The sequence below is a fragment of the Meriones unguiculatus genome, chromosome 5 (genome assembly GCF_030254825.1).
Source record: "Meriones unguiculatus strain TT.TT164.6M chromosome 5, Bangor_MerUng_6.1, whole genome shotgun sequence".
Classification (NCBI taxonomy): Eukaryota; Metazoa; Chordata; class Mammalia; order Rodentia; family Muridae; genus Meriones; species Meriones unguiculatus.
The window spans coordinates 39,699,522-39,715,861 of record NC_083353.1 but is presented as its reverse complement, the minus strand read 5'-3'; the positions used below and the strand labels follow the sequence as shown (position 1 = coordinate 39,715,861).

The 16,340-nt window shown below is 50.1% G+C and overlaps 1 protein-coding gene across 4 annotated transcripts in view; it reads left to right on the top strand.

Moving 5' to 3' along the window:
• The first annotated feature begins 7,126 nt into the window (after positions 1-7,126).
• Rab11fip5 (RAB11 family interacting protein 5) overlaps positions 7,127-16,340 on the top strand; it is a 37,757-nt gene continuing 28,543 nt past the window's right edge. For all 4 annotated transcript variants that reach the window (XM_021634527.2, XM_060383635.1, XM_021634526.2 and 1 more), the window contains exon 1: positions 7,127-7,715. In XM_021634527.2, the coding sequence (XP_021490202.1) occupies positions 7,285-7,715 (431 nt within the window). In that variant the 5' untranslated portion in view covers positions 7,127-7,284. The remainder of the gene's footprint in view (positions 7,716-16,340) is intronic.

Below are 16,340 nucleotides of genomic sequence, written 5' to 3'. Positions count from 1 at the left end.
TCTCTCTTCTGATGGGGGTGGGTGCTAAGGAGCCGTTACAAGAGGCAGAAGTTGATTGATCTGGTTGGGGCCACGTGGCCAGTCATCTCAAGCCACACTTTCTGGGCCTTTCAGCCATATATGGTTGCACTTGTAGCTGATTGGCTTTGGTCTACCCTGGACCTTTCCAGGAGCTAAGGGTATCTGCGGATGAGGTCATCTCTGTCTAAGATGGAGTCTGGAGACAAAAAGGACTCTCTGGCCCTCTCTGAGGTACAACACACAGTAAAGATACCTTAAGTCTGTGTTAGAACTGGGCTTGTGGGCTCATGCCTGAAATCCTAGCACTCCACGGGTGGAGGTAGAAGGGCCACAAAGTTCTGTGGAGGCCAGCCTGGTCTCACAGAGAGCCAGTGAGGTCCAGGCCAGTAATGGTTACAAGGTGAGACACCTGCCCTCCCCCACCCCTCAGGAGTTGTCCTAAAGTCAGGTGTGATGGTGCATGCCTGTAATCCCAGTAGTTGGGAGGCAGAAGCAGGAAAAGTTTGAGGTCGCCTATGGCTACACAGTTTGAGGCCTTACTGAACTACACAATACAGGCAGGAGGAGGAAGGGGGAAAAGGGTTTGTCATTTAAAGGCTGGACTCTTCCCCTCAGGACTTTTCTTGTACCTTGAGAAATGATATCTATTTCAAGGCTGTCCTTCATCTCAGATTTCCTGCAGCCCTGGTCTTAGCTGAGGCTTCGGAGGTTGGTGTTTCTCTCTGCCCTGTCCTCATCCCAAAAGACCAAGAGTTTTGTATAATCTTCCCCACTGTTTGCATTCCCATCCTCACCAATGAATCCCACCAGTGTGCTCCCTTGGAGGGGGATTCGTCAGTCATACTAGCAGCTGTGCTACTGCTCTTCCATCCTAGGCCCCCTTTCCACAAGGACTGTGATTTCTGGCCCCCTTCCCATTCCCTGTGGGTGACTGCTCCTACCAGGGAACACCCACATCCTTGCCCAGAGCACAGCTGCAGAGACTGCCAGATCTGAATAATATTTTTTAGGAAGTTTTTTTTTTCCTAATTGTGAAATAATTTCGAATCACCCTAAGCAAATTGCCAGGCAGTGGTGGAGCATAGAGCACACCTTTAATTCTAGCCTCTGGAAGCAGAGGCTGGTGGATCTCTTGAGTTTGAGGCTAGCCTGGTCTATTGAGAGAGTTCTAGGATAGCCAGGGTTACACAGAGAATCTCTGTCTCAAAACCAACAAACAACCCCACCCTCCAAAAAAAAAAACCTCTCAAAGAAACAACAAAAGAAAGAAAGAATGCAAGAAAGAAAGGAAAAAGAAAGAAAGAAAAAAGGAAGGAAGAAGAAAGTAAGAAACCCCTAAATCTTGTCATTCCGGCACTCGGAAGGCAGAGGCAGCAGGGTTAAGTTCTAGGCCAGTCTGGGCAACAAAGTAAAAGTGTTTGAAAAAATCCAATAAACAAACAAAGAAAGCAATCACCACCCTGAGTGAAATGTAGCAGTGCAGAGAGCTCACTTGGATGCCACAGTTTGCCCGTACTTATTCAGTCAAGCACTTCCTGTTATCTTTACAGAGACATAGACTTTTTTTTTTTTTTAAATAGGTAGCCAGTTCTATTGATATGTACTTCTGGCTCCATTTCCCTGGCTCAGGGCACCTATAGCCCTTCCTTGTTTTTCTGGCATCCCCAGACTTCCTGTCCCTGAGGACATCCTTACTTTTCACTATCACAAAGTGATCCAAGCTCCTCCTGTTTTCCCTTCACTGGTCCTTGAATCAGTGATTTCTCTGTGTCTGCCATGGGTGTGGTGGATGGTTTTGACTTCTAGAGGAAGAGATAGCATGCTTCTCTTGGAAACTGAAGGACCAACTCTGGCCAGACCCCAGAGAGCAAGTTTGCAGACTGTTTTCTTGGGCCCAGGGTCTCCTTAGGTGAGCACTGCCAGACTTCCTTGCCCTCTTACAGCGGCAGGCCTGAGCCAGCAGGAAGCTTGAACTTGCCAACTGCTTAGGCCAGGGCAGGAGGAAGGAGGGCAGGGATCAGGGCTAGTACAACTTGGTTCTCTTTGTCCTTTCCTGGAGTCTTCCTACTGCTTCAGAGGGAGAGAGGGGAGGGCAGGAGGTGGGGGCAGCTCAGCTGGAGAGTCAGTCAACATGAAACTCTTAATGGAGCGTGGCAAACTCATAATGGTTGAAGGTTAATAAAGAAGCTTTCATTTAGAAAGATCTTGGGAATCTACCATTAAAGTGGGAATTTCAACTTACAAAGTGTGTGTGTGTGTGTGTCTGTCTGTCTGTGTGTGTGTGTCTGTGTCTAAGACTACTGGTCAGTGTGGGAAGCCCTGGGTTTAGTTGAGGGAGTGGAATGGAGACTTCTGAGTCTGAAACTTTGGGCAAGTCTGCAACCCTTTTCCTATCTAGCCACCATGTCCACCTGCAGCTGCGAATGGATGACCTCTGGAACTGTAAGCAAGCCCCTCTTAAATGCTTTATTAGAGTTTCCTTGGTCATGGTGTTGCTTCGCAGCAATAGAACAGTGACTAAGGCACCTTAGTTACTGAATCTTGTTTCAAAAATTAAAACAAAACAACTAAAACCTACAAAACTTTGCAGCATTTAGATGGCCAGCGAACCAGTGTGAAAAAAATTACTAAAGCTGTCATTTAACTTCAGTTTGCAATTTTTCAGTTGATGACTTCAGGGAAATGGCCTAAGCTGTTTCTGGTTGGGTTTCCTCGTCGGTGAACTGAGGGCAGCAAGAGCACCTACCTCACTCAGGTGAGGTAACACAGGATGTAAATGACTCCACAGGTTTGACCCTTACTCTCTAGGACCCTCAAATTGTGTGCAGATATAGTGTAAAGGCTAGAAGGACAGCAAATCACTGGCAGTATTGTTTTCTGGATGGTACTTTTTATTTTCTCTAATTTCCAAATAACTTAATTTTTTTTTTTTGAGACAAGGTCTCATGTAGTTTAGCAAATTCACTATGTAGCCAAAGATGATGGTGGATCCTCCTGCTTCCATCTCCCAAGTGCTGGGAATAAAGGAGTGTTCCCCACACTCAGTTTATATGGTGCTGGAGTTGGAATCCAGACATAGAATGCGTGACATGAAGCTCTCTACCTCAGTGCCAACAGTGGAGATGACCCTGAGTTCGAATCTTACAACCCACATAAAGCTTGGTGTGGCTCAAAGCACACATTTGTACTTCCAGTACTCTCACTGAGATGAAAGGTGCAGAAAGGAGTCCTGGGAGGCTCAAGGGCCAGCAAGCTTGGTGTACTCAGTCTAGGAGAAAGCAACAAAGGGACCCTATGTAAAATGTGGTGTGAGGATTGACACAGGAGGACAGACAGACACACCCGTACTGTGGAGGCTGACCAAAAGGGCTTTATTAGAGTGCTAAGAGTCTCCTTTTCCTGGAGTGCCAACCCCCTTTTGTAGAAATATAGGCTAACCCTGTGCACCTCTCAGTAAAGGACAACAATGGCAGAACTAAGGAGACTGAGAGTGGAGAGTGAGTGTGGGAGAGATAAGACTGTGTCTATCTTAGCAGGAAGGCAATAGATAATGGCCAGTGCCAGATTTAGACACAGCCACAGAAGCAATTCATACAGCTGGGTGGTGTCAACCTCAAGGTCTGGAAACACAACCAGCTTTAGGAGGTATACCCTCAGAGATGTGTGGCTCAGTTGCAGAGAGTGAAGCCCTGGGGTCCATCTCCAGCATACAACTGGAGGTGCTGGCACAACTTAAGCAAAAGACAAGGGCGTCTGGATGGAAGATGGGCATGGTGGTGCTGATCAGGAACCCCGGAACTCTGGAGGGAAAGGCAGGAGGATCCGGAGTTCAAGACCAGTCTGTGATGATTTCAAGGCCAGCCTGTGCTACAGAAGACCCTGCCTCAGAATAAAAATAACTTCATAAAGGGCCCGGCATGGTGGAGAACACCTTCAGTATCAGCCCTTGGGAGGAAGAGGCAGGCTGATTCCTGTGAGTTTGAGGCCAGCCAGTGTTACATGGGTAGGACACTGTCTCAAAAATTTAAAAGTAAGTATGATCAGTGAGTAAGAATGGCTCCGCAGGTGAAGCAGGTGCTTGCCACAGAGCCTAATGACCTGAATCAATCCTGTGAGGACTGAATCCCATGGATTGTTCTCTGACTGCTACATGTATGAGTGCGCGCACGCACGCAGAGAAAGAGAGAGAGAATAAAGCAAATTATTTTGAGATCTAGAGGGGAGAGCTTTTGAAATCTCTTCTGGTGTTTTTTTTTTTTTTTAATTTTATTATTCCTGGTAGGAGAGAGTGTGCAGCTTTGAGAACAACTTGCTGGAGTTGGGTCTCTCCTGCTATCATGTGGATCCTGAGGCTCAAGTTCAAGTTGTTAGGTTTGTTGGCAATGGACCCATCCTGTCACTTCCTATTTTGTTTGTTTATGTCCTGAATCTGTTATGTACAGATTACTGGAAAATACTCTAAGCCAGGCAGTTGTGGTGCATGCCTTTAATCCCGCCACCTTCTTCCTGTTTCTTTCACTTCTTAAGTGTTTTTCTCCTGGTTACATGAATACTCCTGCTAGGACAGTGTTTCTTGCTTCTTTTTTTTCTTTTTCAATACATAGTTTCTCTGTGTAACCTTGGCTGTCCTGGACTCTCTTTGTACACCAGGCTGGCCCCCAAAATCACAGATCCACCTGCCTCTGCCTCCCTGAGGACTGGATTAAAGGCGTGTGCCACCAAACGTCGAAAAGATTTATATTTCTTTTCTTTTTTTTTTTTTAAGACAGAGTTTCTGTGTATCGTAAGCATTAGTTTAAAAAAAAAAAACGGGTTTTACTTGCCTTTTCTCCCTTCTCCACCCCAATCCCTTCCAACACCCCAACACCAGGTAGAATAGAGAAAGGGTTAGTGGGAGAGGGGGAACAGTTCTCTTAGCTGCTTCCTGCTGGTTAGGGTCATCCTGTTCCTTGGAGCCAGTCCAATCCTCATTTCAGGAGATCTCCAACTTCTTGTCTCACAACAGCAACCAGGAACAGCAAGGGAGAAGCAGGAGCAGTCTTGTTCTCTCTCTGACCTCCACACTCTCCCGCTTTTGGCATTTATTCTCTCTCCAGAGTTCTCAGATTTAAACTATCTACAACTGGCAAAGAGCTCTTCTCAGAGGCTGCACCAAGCAAATAGTCTGCTGCTGGGGACCATCTGAATCATTCCACCATCCCACACCTGAGACCAAAACAGAAACATGTTTCAATCCACACCAGTATATAGTCCTGGCTGTCCTGGAACTTGGTCTTTAGACCAGGCTGGCCTTGAACTCAAAAGATTTACCTGTCACTTCTGCTTCTCAAGTGCTGAGATTAAAGGCGTGTGCTACCACTTTTTGGAGACTCTGTCTTGAAATCCTCTACCCCCAGAAATAGAAAGAAAAAAAAAAAAAGAAAAAAATTTGAAAATTTAGGTGTAGATTCTGAAAGTTAACAGCAAAAATTAAATCCTCACCATGAAGCCCAGGCTAGCCTTGAATTTGACTCCAGAGTCCTAAGATTACATGCTACCATGACTTCTTTGTTATATGCATTTTAGGCAAATTTTTCTAACCTATAATTCTGTCTTCTTGGTAACCAAATTCACATTCACAGTGGCTCTGAAGATGAAGTGAGGTTATGCACATACAGCTCATGAGTCAGTGTTCCTCAACTCGTGCTGAAATTCGGCATCCATAATTATTAACCATTATCTTAATAATGAACCAAGGGTGCCGGTAATACTCAGAACACAGCACAAGGTAGGCATGCGTGAATGGATTCTGAGGTTGAAGATTACAAGATCAGCTCTGTGGTGGAATGCTTGTCTACTACAAAGAAGGCTCTGTGGGCAATATAAGCCTAACAAAAGTTTGTGGGTTTTATTTTATTTATTTTTTATTATTTTTATTTATTTATTATTTTATTTATTTTTATTTTATTATTATTATTTATTTTTATTTTATTTATTTATTTATTTGGCTGGCCTGGAACTCACTATGTAGACTAGGCTGGCCTCAACCTCAAAAGGATCCTCCCGCCTCTGCCTCCCAAGAGCAAGCGCTGGGATTAAAGTGTGCACCACCACACCCGGCCACACAAAAGTTTTAAAGCCAGCTCAGTGTGAGTTAAAGGACACTCATGGCCACCTGTAAGCCCCTGAGCTCACAATCCATCCATCAATCAATCAATCAATCAATCAATATCAAGACAGCGTGGTGGCTCAAAAAGATTAAAAAAAAAAATCTCCTGTCGTGGTGGTGGAGCCCGTCTTTAATCCCAGAACTCGGTGGAGACAGGAGTATTTTAGCGAGTTCGAGCCCTAATTTACACAGCGAGTTCCAGGACAGCCAGGACTACATAAGAAACCCTGTCTCAAAACAAGGGGGGTAAAAGTCAAAACATTAAAAGAGTGGTTGCTTGTTCGGAGCCCCACTCCAGTGACTTCTCAGCTCCTTGGCGGCTGTCACTACACATCCTCAGCCGCAGTGTCAGCGAAGGCTGCTGTGCTGGCGGTCACGTGGAGAAGGGATGACTAGGAGCGCATGTGCGATATAGGGGTCCCCGGAGTAGGCACCCTCAAACCCAGGCTGAGCGGGGTGGATCTTCGAGGCGGCGAGAGCTTTCGGGAATAGAGGACCTTGCGGGAAAACCTGGTACTGTCCAGGTAGAGTGCAGCGGGAGGTAGTGCAAAGGTCCGGCTCACCGGTTTGGGGTCGCTGCCAAAACGGGGCGGGGCTACGCTGGTAACCACGCCTACCTCTCTGCAGAGGATGCTAGCAGCCTTTGCCAGCAGCCCTCTCCGTTTCTTCTCTTGGAGCTCTGCAGCGTGCACACGCGAAAGCTGTCGTGAATAAGGCGTAGCCGACTTCCAACCCCCTCCCCCAATACATGCCGAGGCCGCGCCCCTTCCGCACGGGTCACCTTTTAGTACTGCAGCACTTGCTTGAGGGTCCGCCAGAGGGGCTGGGTCAGTGGAAGCTCCGCCCACATCTTTGCGGAGGCCGCGCCCCTCCCTGGGTTCCTTCAACTCCTAGGCTGGTGGAATAGGAGGGCGTGGCCTAGACTGGGCCTGGGCGGGGCGTGACGTCGCGGGGCGGCCGGCCGCCCGGGAGGCGGGGCGGCGGGGAGGCGGTGGCCCGCTCGGCCCAGGCCAGCCCGCTGCTGCGGCGATCGGTGTGCTTCGGACAGCGCGGGGAGCCGGCTCCGGACAGCTTCCCACAGCTGCCACGTTTGTCACTCCATCCCGGGGTTCGCCATGGCCCTGGTGCGGGACACTGAAGCGGCGGCCGGGTCCTCCCGCTGGCTGCCCACGCACGTCCAGGTGACCGTGCTGCGGGCCAGTGGGTTGAGGGGCAAGAGCTCAGGCGCCGGCAGCACCAGCGACGCGTACACGGTAATCCAGGTGGGCCGAGAGAAGTACAGCACCTCGGTGGTGGAGAAGACGCAAGGCTGCCCGGAATGGTGCGAAGAGTGTTCGTTCGAGCTGCCGCCCGGCGCCCTGGATGGCCTGCTGCGGGCGCAGGAGGCAGATGCGGGCCCTGCGCCCTGGGCCTCGGGCCCCAACGCCGCCTGCGAGCTGGTGCTCACCACCATGCACCGCTCACTCATCGGTGTGGACAAGTTTCTGGGCCGGGCCACCGTGGCTCTAGACGAGGTCTTCCGCGCAGGCCGCGCCCAGCACACGCAGTGAGTCCTGGGGCTCTGGGAGGGGCACAGAACGGTTGGAAGGCCTAGCCGGGCGAGACTGGTGGGACGTCGGGACCCAGACCTCGCGCTCAAGGACACAAACCGACACCCTAGTTGTTGTTTCTCATTTTGAGGGTCCCCCCCGACTTTCTTCCAAACAGCCTGGTGGGCCTGGGAGGCCTGATGGAGTTGGCGCAGTGACCAAGCGTTAGGAGTACACAGCCAAGTAAAGTTCGGAGTGGGATTCTGAGTGTGGGCATTCAAGAAGGGAAATTTCAGAGCCTCGGGGCCTGCCTTCCTTTCAAAGAGGCGCCCAGCCTGTAGGAGAGCTGGAGAGGCTGTCTCACCTTGTAGAGGCATCAAGGTGAGGTGTCATCTTCCAGGGCAAGATTGAAGGGAGACACCCTAGCAAACCCAGGGGGTTACACGGCACACGGGCCTCTTGAATGTTCAAGGATGCCCTTCACCATCTAGACATACTCCTTGCCTCTGTGCCCAGGGTACCAGGACTTGGAGAACTGGGCAGCCTCCTTAGAGTGAAGGAAGGAAACGCTTAGGTCAGTGAGACAGTGGCGTGCTTATAATAATGTTCGCCAGTTCTCCAGATTATTTTCTCGAGAAAGTATAGTGGGGTTTCTTATTGTTTTGAGACAGGGTCGATCTAGGTAGCTCTGGCTGTTGTGGAACTTGCTATGTAGACCAGGCTGCCTTTGCTATGTAGACCAGGCCGGATCCTCCTGTCTTTGTCTTCCCAGTGCTGGGTTCAAAGGCCTGCGACAACAAAACCTTAGTGTAAGGATAGGAGGTTTTAATCATTTATTTTGTCAGGGTTTGGCTTTCCCCAGGTGGTACACACCTTTAATGCTAGCACTTGGGAGACAGAGATGTGTAGTGTAGATTTCTGAGTTTGAGGCTAGCCTGGGCTACATGGCGAGTTCCAGGCCAGTCAGGACTACACAGACAAACCCTGTCTTGAAAACCAAACCAAAGCAACCAAACAAAGACCTAAGACTTTGAGCACTTTTTCCTGTTTGGGCCAGGGACCATCTGGAAGTCAGTTCCCAGGGCTGACCGCCTGCTGTGGCTCTTTGGAGCAGTTAATTTCTAAGCCTCCTGGGTGGGGTCCCAGAGAATGGGTGCAGAGTGGTGTCCTACGTAGGAGAGGTGCTGGAAAAGGTTTGCAGCTTTTGAATAAATCAAGGAAGGTTTGCTGGAGAGGAATGAGCCTTGAGCCTGGTGGAGACAAGAGGGGAAAGCTGGATTTGAATAGAGAAGGGTCTGACCTTGGATGATTTTTTTCTCTATAAAACAAGAATAAGGAAGGGCTTTCCTGGCTGGCCTACTGTGGCTGGGCTGGGAGAGACCCGGGTACATTCCAGGCAGGGCTGTGACCTGACTTCATCTCCCCTCCCGTGGCTTCTCTCCTTCCCTTGCTGTTTGGTTGCTGGGTGTGGAGTCATGAGGTCCTTGTTTTGTTCATTTTCCTCCACCTTTTGTGTCCTTTCCCTCCTTCCCGGTCCAGGCAGACCAGGGTACTGGGTGTGGGATGGAATGCTCTCTCCTGATCTCATACTTCTTTCCATTACCTCTTCCTGTCACCCCTTCGACATTCAGCTGTTCCAACCAGGCTATTATTTGTGGGATATGTATTAGGGGGAGGGTAGACTAACAAGGGAAAAAACAATAACAAAAAACTAGTTTTCAGGGAGACGCTTCTTTGATTTTTTTTTTTTCCTTTTCAGTTCATGCCCTTGCTTCCCTCTTGGCCTTGAATTTTTCTTGGTGGAGCAGGTCTAGCCTGCAAGTCCAGGTGGGCCTGTTTTCAGCCCAGAACAGAGCTCCCGGGAGAATCCAACGCGTTATCCCTTGATCTGAATGGGAGCCTTAATTTACTTTCAGAAGTCATCTTTTCCACAGGCATTGTTTCACGCCTACCTGGCTGCCTTGCTGCTGATGCTCTGACCTGGCTTATTTATAGAATTGGAGAGGGCAGGAAGTGGGACACTTAGCGTGGGCAGAGGAAAGTCCACACAGTTAGCCCACTCTGGTCCTCTAGTCACTGGACCTCACAGTATGCTTGGTCACTGACAGAGAACCGGGGCTGCCATTTCTGTTCCACATCCCTCATGCTCTAATGGCCACCTCTGAAGCATTTCCTGGACCACCTTGGCCTGAGCCACTGAGGCAGAGAAGATCAGGGGGGACATCCTCAGGTTTGGTCCTGGTGGAAAAGTACTGTATTCACGGTAACTCCAGGAGGCAGGAGTGGAGGGAGCAGCTGGTGAGCCCCTGTCACCTAGGGAATCTGACTTGGGAAGGGCAGGCTTGTGGTTAAGAGGAGGCTGAGAATTGCATGGAGCAGATCCCTTTCTCAAATGTGCTACTTCATACCTTGAGTGTCTCAGTTTACTAGTCTTTAAAAAGAGGGTAACATACCTTCCCAGGGTTGATGTGAGTGATGAAATCAGAATGCAGAGGAAGACCTAATGCAGTTCCTAGGCGCTGTGAGTGTACATCTGTACATGCATGCATGTATGTGGGGTGGGTCGGTGAACAGTAGTGATGGTCATGTTAGCAATACCACCTGGCAGTCCACACCTGGAAGAAATCCTCTGCCTTAGAACCGCTCAAGAACTTGTAAGTCTGGGAAAGCCTCATGACCATGGCTGGTGACAGGAGGAGTATCAGACTTCCCAGCCGCCTCTGCAGCCCTCGGGAGGCTCAAGAACTTGAGCTGCACCTGGGAGGCATCCATGGCCCTCAAGCCAGGCTTAGGTCACCTAATGGCTCTGCAGCTCTCCCTGGCAGCCTTGCTTGGCATTGCCCATGCCCTGGAGGAAGGTGTGCTGGCACAGTGCTGGTTCCTTAGCTATTTCACCACATCTTTGCAAGGATCACAGTGGTAGATTGCCTACGTAGATGGGTAAGATGCCATCTCTGAGCCTTGTTGTAATAAAGATGCCTGCTTTCACGAGGGTAGGGTTGGAGTTGCTATGGGACTTCGCTTCCTGTGCCGAGGCTCTAGCTATCCCAGAGACCCCTGAAAGTTACTTCTCTGTGAGACACTCATCAATGTGAGAGGTTCAATGTGGAGACTTTCGAAATATCCAAAGAGGAAATTCATGCCTCCACACCCCAACCAGGGATGTAATTCAGTGGCTGGTGTGTGCTAGGCAAACACACTCTTGCTGAGCTGCATTTTCAGCCCTCAGAGAGGAAGCTCTCAAGACAAAAAAACATGCTACACATGACACATGGTTACAGCCACTTCCCCTCTGGAGCACCATCGCCCTCCATGACATGAGTGTTGGTTTGGCTGGGACAACTCTAACGTGCTTCTCCCTTCTAGCCTTTTTCTCCAGAACTCCCGGGGGGAGCCAGGGTGGCAAGGACCTAGATGGGATAGTGGCAGCTTACTGCTCTTTGTTACCTGTGGGGTCAGATGGGGACATTTGGACTCCTGTGGGTTTACTGCTGTGGTTGTAACTTGTACCACATGGGAGTGATCCTGAATAACCTGGGCAGCAGGACTTTTGGAATAAGAGGCTAAGGAGTCTGTCATTGAGCTTTGTGTGTGGGGAGACCAGCTTTTGGGCCCCTGAGTGTGTTGGTTGGTCTGTACTAGGTGAAAGGGAGAACCCAGTACAGACCATTTGCCTTCTCCCTGGTCCCAGCCTTGAAGCCTATGGCACAGAAATAGATTGGGCTGGTTCGCTGGAAAAGCCACGGCTTTGGGTTTGTCAGCCGGGACCAGTTGTCTTCGCTCGTCATAGTCTAAAACTGTGTGTGCTCATGGTCAGGCTGCTAACGGTACTCCTTGAGTGGCTTTTTCAGTTCCTGCCTAGCCTGTGCCATTGTTTTATCTTTAAAAAAAACTTTTTTTTTTTTTTTAAGGACAGCCTCAGGGAAGCTCATGGGCATGGAGGTCTGAGGGTAGAGGTTCTTCCTAGCTGGTTATGGCTATTTTAAGTTCTGATTCTCCTTCCCCTGTACCCTAAGAGCTAGGATGACTGGCGTGAGTTGAGCCATTATGCTTGGCTGTTGGGAGGTCTCTGGGGCTTTTTTTCATCCTATAGCCCTGTAACCTTCTTTCACTGGCTTCTAGGTGTGACCTGGTTTTCAAGAAGCAGCCAAGGCCCACCCACACCTTGTTTTAGGCTCCTGCTTGAACTCCAGGTCTGGAATGGAGCCTGGCGGCTGTTGGGGAAGAACATGGCCACACTGAGAAGGTGTCATTAGGATGAACACGCTTCACGTCTTGATTGTGGTCCAGTGGCCTACCCCTAGATAGGGTTGTTTGAGTAGCATTGTGGGGACAGGGAGGTTCTGGGAGGCCAGGGGAGGAAGTGTGACTCCCTCTCCCTGGCATGGTGGCTTCCCTTTTCCTTTGAATCTGCCCCTGGCCCTGAGCCCAGGGCCAGAACCAGGCAGTCACCAGGAGTCTATGGCCAACCTCATCTGCCCCCTCCTCACTCCACTATGGGAGACCAGGTACAAGTCAGCAGAACCCCTGTCCTGGCTGACATTGAGGCCTGGTTTTACTTTAAACTTTTTTCCTATGCTACAGTGTCACTGCAGTTTTGAGGCTGACCTGGAACTTACTGTGTAGTCCAGGCTGCAGCTGGCCTCCCCTTGTTATTGCAGCCATCCTGGCGCTGTGGCGTTTTCCTTGCTGCTAAACTGCTGGTCTGGCTTTCTCCAGATGTTTCCTTGCCCTTCCCACCCTGTTCAGGACAGATGACTAACACAATCACGGGAGCGGCTGTTGCTCTGTGGAAATCAGCTCCCACACTTTATTTCACTTTATTTTCCCTATAGAGTGTGTTCTCAGACTGGATCTGGGAAGCCTAGTACAGAAAAGCTGGTCACTTTTTTTTTTTTTTGGTTTTGTTTTGTTTTGTCTTTTCTATTTTGTTTTTGAGACAGGGTTTCTCTGTATAGACTTGGCAGTCCTGGACTTGCTTTGTAGACCAGGCTGGCCTCAAACTCACGGAGATCCACCTGCCTCTGCCTCCCAAGTGCTGGGATTAAAGGTGTGTGCCACCTCGCCTGGCTACTACTTTGTTGTTTTTTGAACTGGCTTCCCTATGGATGAGAAGGGTCTTGATTTGTGATGATGAGGCCTTGCATGGGGTTAGGCCCAGTGTCTCCTCAGCCAGCAGTGAGCAGGGCTTCCAGAAAGATTCTGTGGAAGAGGTCTAGCAGGTCACCCACCCAACCTTTGGTTCACCCCCTATGAAGTGGGACTTTACTCTGGAAATTCCAGCCTCAGAGCTAGAGGAAGGCTAGAGTGTGTGGGCACTGCCCTGGGGAGAGGGAGAAGAGAGCCCAGAAGCTACTCAGTAGTCAGGGAGGATGTGGCTCTCTGTGGCTTCTGGTAAGCTCTGGCAACCTGAAGAGTATAAGAGAGAAAGAGCTGGTATTCGGGGTCTGCATCGAGGGGTTTCTGTGGGTTGGGAGCATGGATATGGGTAGCAGACAGGGCTGTCTGGGCTCCCTATAGGCCTGGAGAGGTAGTTTTCTCTGTAGGCGTCCTGGAGCACATGACAGAGGGTGAGAGTAGTCTTCAGAGGGGAGGAGCTCAGGGGAGGGATATGGACATCTCTCTGCATTGGGAGGAGGCACTTTAGTTAAAAGCTGTGTTTTGGGCCAGATGGGCCACTGGGTTTGCTATAGTCAAAGCCAGCCTCCTAAAGGTGATGACACACTAGAGACCTGATGGGTGGCCATCAGAGAGCCTGTCTGCCTCCTAGCCCCAGGATTGGTGGCTTCTTTTTGTCTTGTTCTAATGTGTTAGTCACCAAATCCTTTCTAAGACTTCCCTCATCTCACAGCAAGCCTATGAGCTGTCATTGCTGTCATCTTACTTCATGGCTGAGTAGTTCTTGGTACAGAGAAGTGAATTGACTTTGTCACAATACACCACCATAGGAACATTGGCTTATCCCTCCCTCCCCCAACCCCTGCCTTGCACAAGTACAGGTGCTTGGTGGAGTCTTGCTGAGGCTTCCTCTTCCTCTCCAGTATGGATCTCCCAATCTTGGGGTTGGCCTTGGGGACCTGCTCTCCCTGAGTTATGAGTTAGGCAGTTCATGGGTGTCTGTGGGTCTAGCTGGTCATGCTCATCCAGGGAATGAGTGTTGTTTGGGACCAGGTATATCACAAGGGTAGGGGGAGGCCTGGGACACTCCTCAGACTTGGATGGGCGGCTCCAAATCTCCCCAGCTCCTCCTCCTGTGACCCGTGCTTATTTGACTTGACCGAAGGCTGCGAGCCCTCCCGGTCTTCCTCTGCAGTGATTCAGTGTTTGGTTCCCATTGTTTTCAGCATCTGGGAAGCCTTTTTTGAGGTCCCATTGTAACCATTGTGCCTAGGCAAGTGCTGGGGGGGGGGGAAGGAGAGAGGGAAATGGGTCCCTCCAAGAGAGGGTCAGCAGTGTGTTTGAGAGGAGACTTAGCAGGAAGCTTTTACCCCCACAGAACCAGCAGACAGCCCACCTCAGAGGGAGAGTCAAGAAGATGTATTCGGCTGGAGGAATCACACTTGGCCTCCTGGGGTTGGGGGGAGGTGCAGTCGGGCCCTGATGCAGCTCAGTGTCAGAAGTATGGGAGGCATCGAGGGGAGTTGAGCTGAGTACATCTTGCCCTCCCCCCCACCACCTTGGGTCACCCTGCTCTCCTTCTCGGAGGCAGCCAGGCTTCCCAGCTCTGGTGAGCTTCCGGACTTCTTTCCTGCATCACAAGCAACCGAGCTGCATATTTTCTCCTCCCTGTTTGTTTGCCCAAGTGCAACATTCTCAGATGTAGCTCTGTACCTATGACCCACCTGCTTCACTTTCCCACACAGGGGAAATGGTCTCTATCCAGGGTTCAAACAGAGGTTCTGGAGGAGGGTGGTCACCTCTTGGCTCTGGCCTCTCTGGCTCCTGGTTCCTGGGCAAGTGAGCTTAGGAGCACCGTGGAGATTAGGTAGCTTATGGAGAGGTCTTTCCTTCCCGAGTTGCTGAAGTTCCCCATGAAAGGTCATCTTTCCAGCTCCTTCCTTCCTCCTGCGTGGTCCTGGCCACCTCGGCCCTTGAGGCAAGTGACAGCCTATAATACGCCTTCCATAGACAATGAACCCAAAGCTTTTGTATGTGGCTGGCCTACTTCTCAGCATGCAATCCCAGGATTACCTCATTTCGCTCCCTCCTGAGGCAGCAGGGTGACCCCTATTTCCACAGCCATGAAAGACTGGGGTCTCAGGACAAGGAATGGCCTGTTAGTGGTGGGCAGATTCCCGATTTCAAGCCCAGTGCACTTTCCCCCCCCCTGTGCTTCTGGCCCTGCACCCCAGATATCTGCCATTCCTGCCTGGTGGTTAGACTTGCCTCCTGGCATTTTTATAGCATGGGGCTCCGGCCCCTTCTGAGACCAGCTGACAGGCAGACCTTTGGAGCTTAAGGCAGTGGGACAAGTATTACAGGAGATGTTTTTGTGAAGGAAGTGGGGGTGGGGCTGAGTCTGGCTGTGGTGTGAGGTGACAGCCACAGGGCTAACTAGTGAATGCCAGTCTGGGCCCTCTCCAAGGGTTGTGGCTGCCAGGCCTGGCAGGATGCCAGAGGAGGCGATAAGATTAGTCTTTGGGCCTGATAAAAGGCTCTATCATGTCCTGGGATTGTGTCTGGCTTGTAGTTTAAGTATAGAGACCAAGTCAAAGAGTAGGTTTTAGGTTGTGGGTGTTAGGAGACACAGGAGTGTCCTGAGAGCCCCCACTCCTCACCACTGGTATGTGAGATAAACTACTTCCAATGGAATTTTGAGAGGAGAGGAGGCAGAAGATGGAGGAAGAAGGCAGAGGAGGTATGTGTTTGTGTGTCTTCTGGTTGTCTCCACACTTCCACCTGTGGGTTTTAGCTGGTGCTTTCCCATTTTAAAATCTATTTTATTACGCCATTCTGCAGAGGCAAATAGCTTTAAAAAATCCACCCAGGGAGCCCTGCTGGTATATCCTCAGTAGTGGAGCCCTTGTCCACCATGTGTGACATCCTTGGTCAGATCCCCATACTGTGAAAAAGTGAAACAAACCCAAAAGTGCATTCAGGTGGCTGGAGATGCAGCTCAGCTGGTAGAGTGCTTATCTAGCAGGCCAGAAATTCTGGGTCCCACCTCGGCACAGCACTAACTGGGTGTGATGCTGCCTGCCTGCTTCCCCAGTGTTTGAGAGATAGAGGCAGGATGAGCTGGGGCTCAGACTCACTCTCAATTATAGAGTTCAAAGCCAATTGCACTACAGGAGTCCCTGTCTCAGAATAAAAAAATAAATAAAAAAAAAATCATTCAGTAAGTCAGAGACAGGACAAGAATCAGGCCTCCATCTTTCAGCCACTGAGGGTCTCCCACAGTACCCTAGAGTCCCTACCCATTTCTTTCTCTGAGTAAGTAACTCAGTCCTGCTGGTACTATGTCTTTATCTAGTGGATGGTAGAAAGTAGGTTGATTTGTTTTTCTTGTTTCTTTTGTTTTGTTTTGAGACAGGTTTTCCCAGTGTTCCCAGGCTTTCCTGGAAATCTTTAGCCCAGGTGATTCTCCTGCCTCAACCCCCAGAACAGTTGGGAGCAGGACCGTCACCCTCAGCTGGATGTTC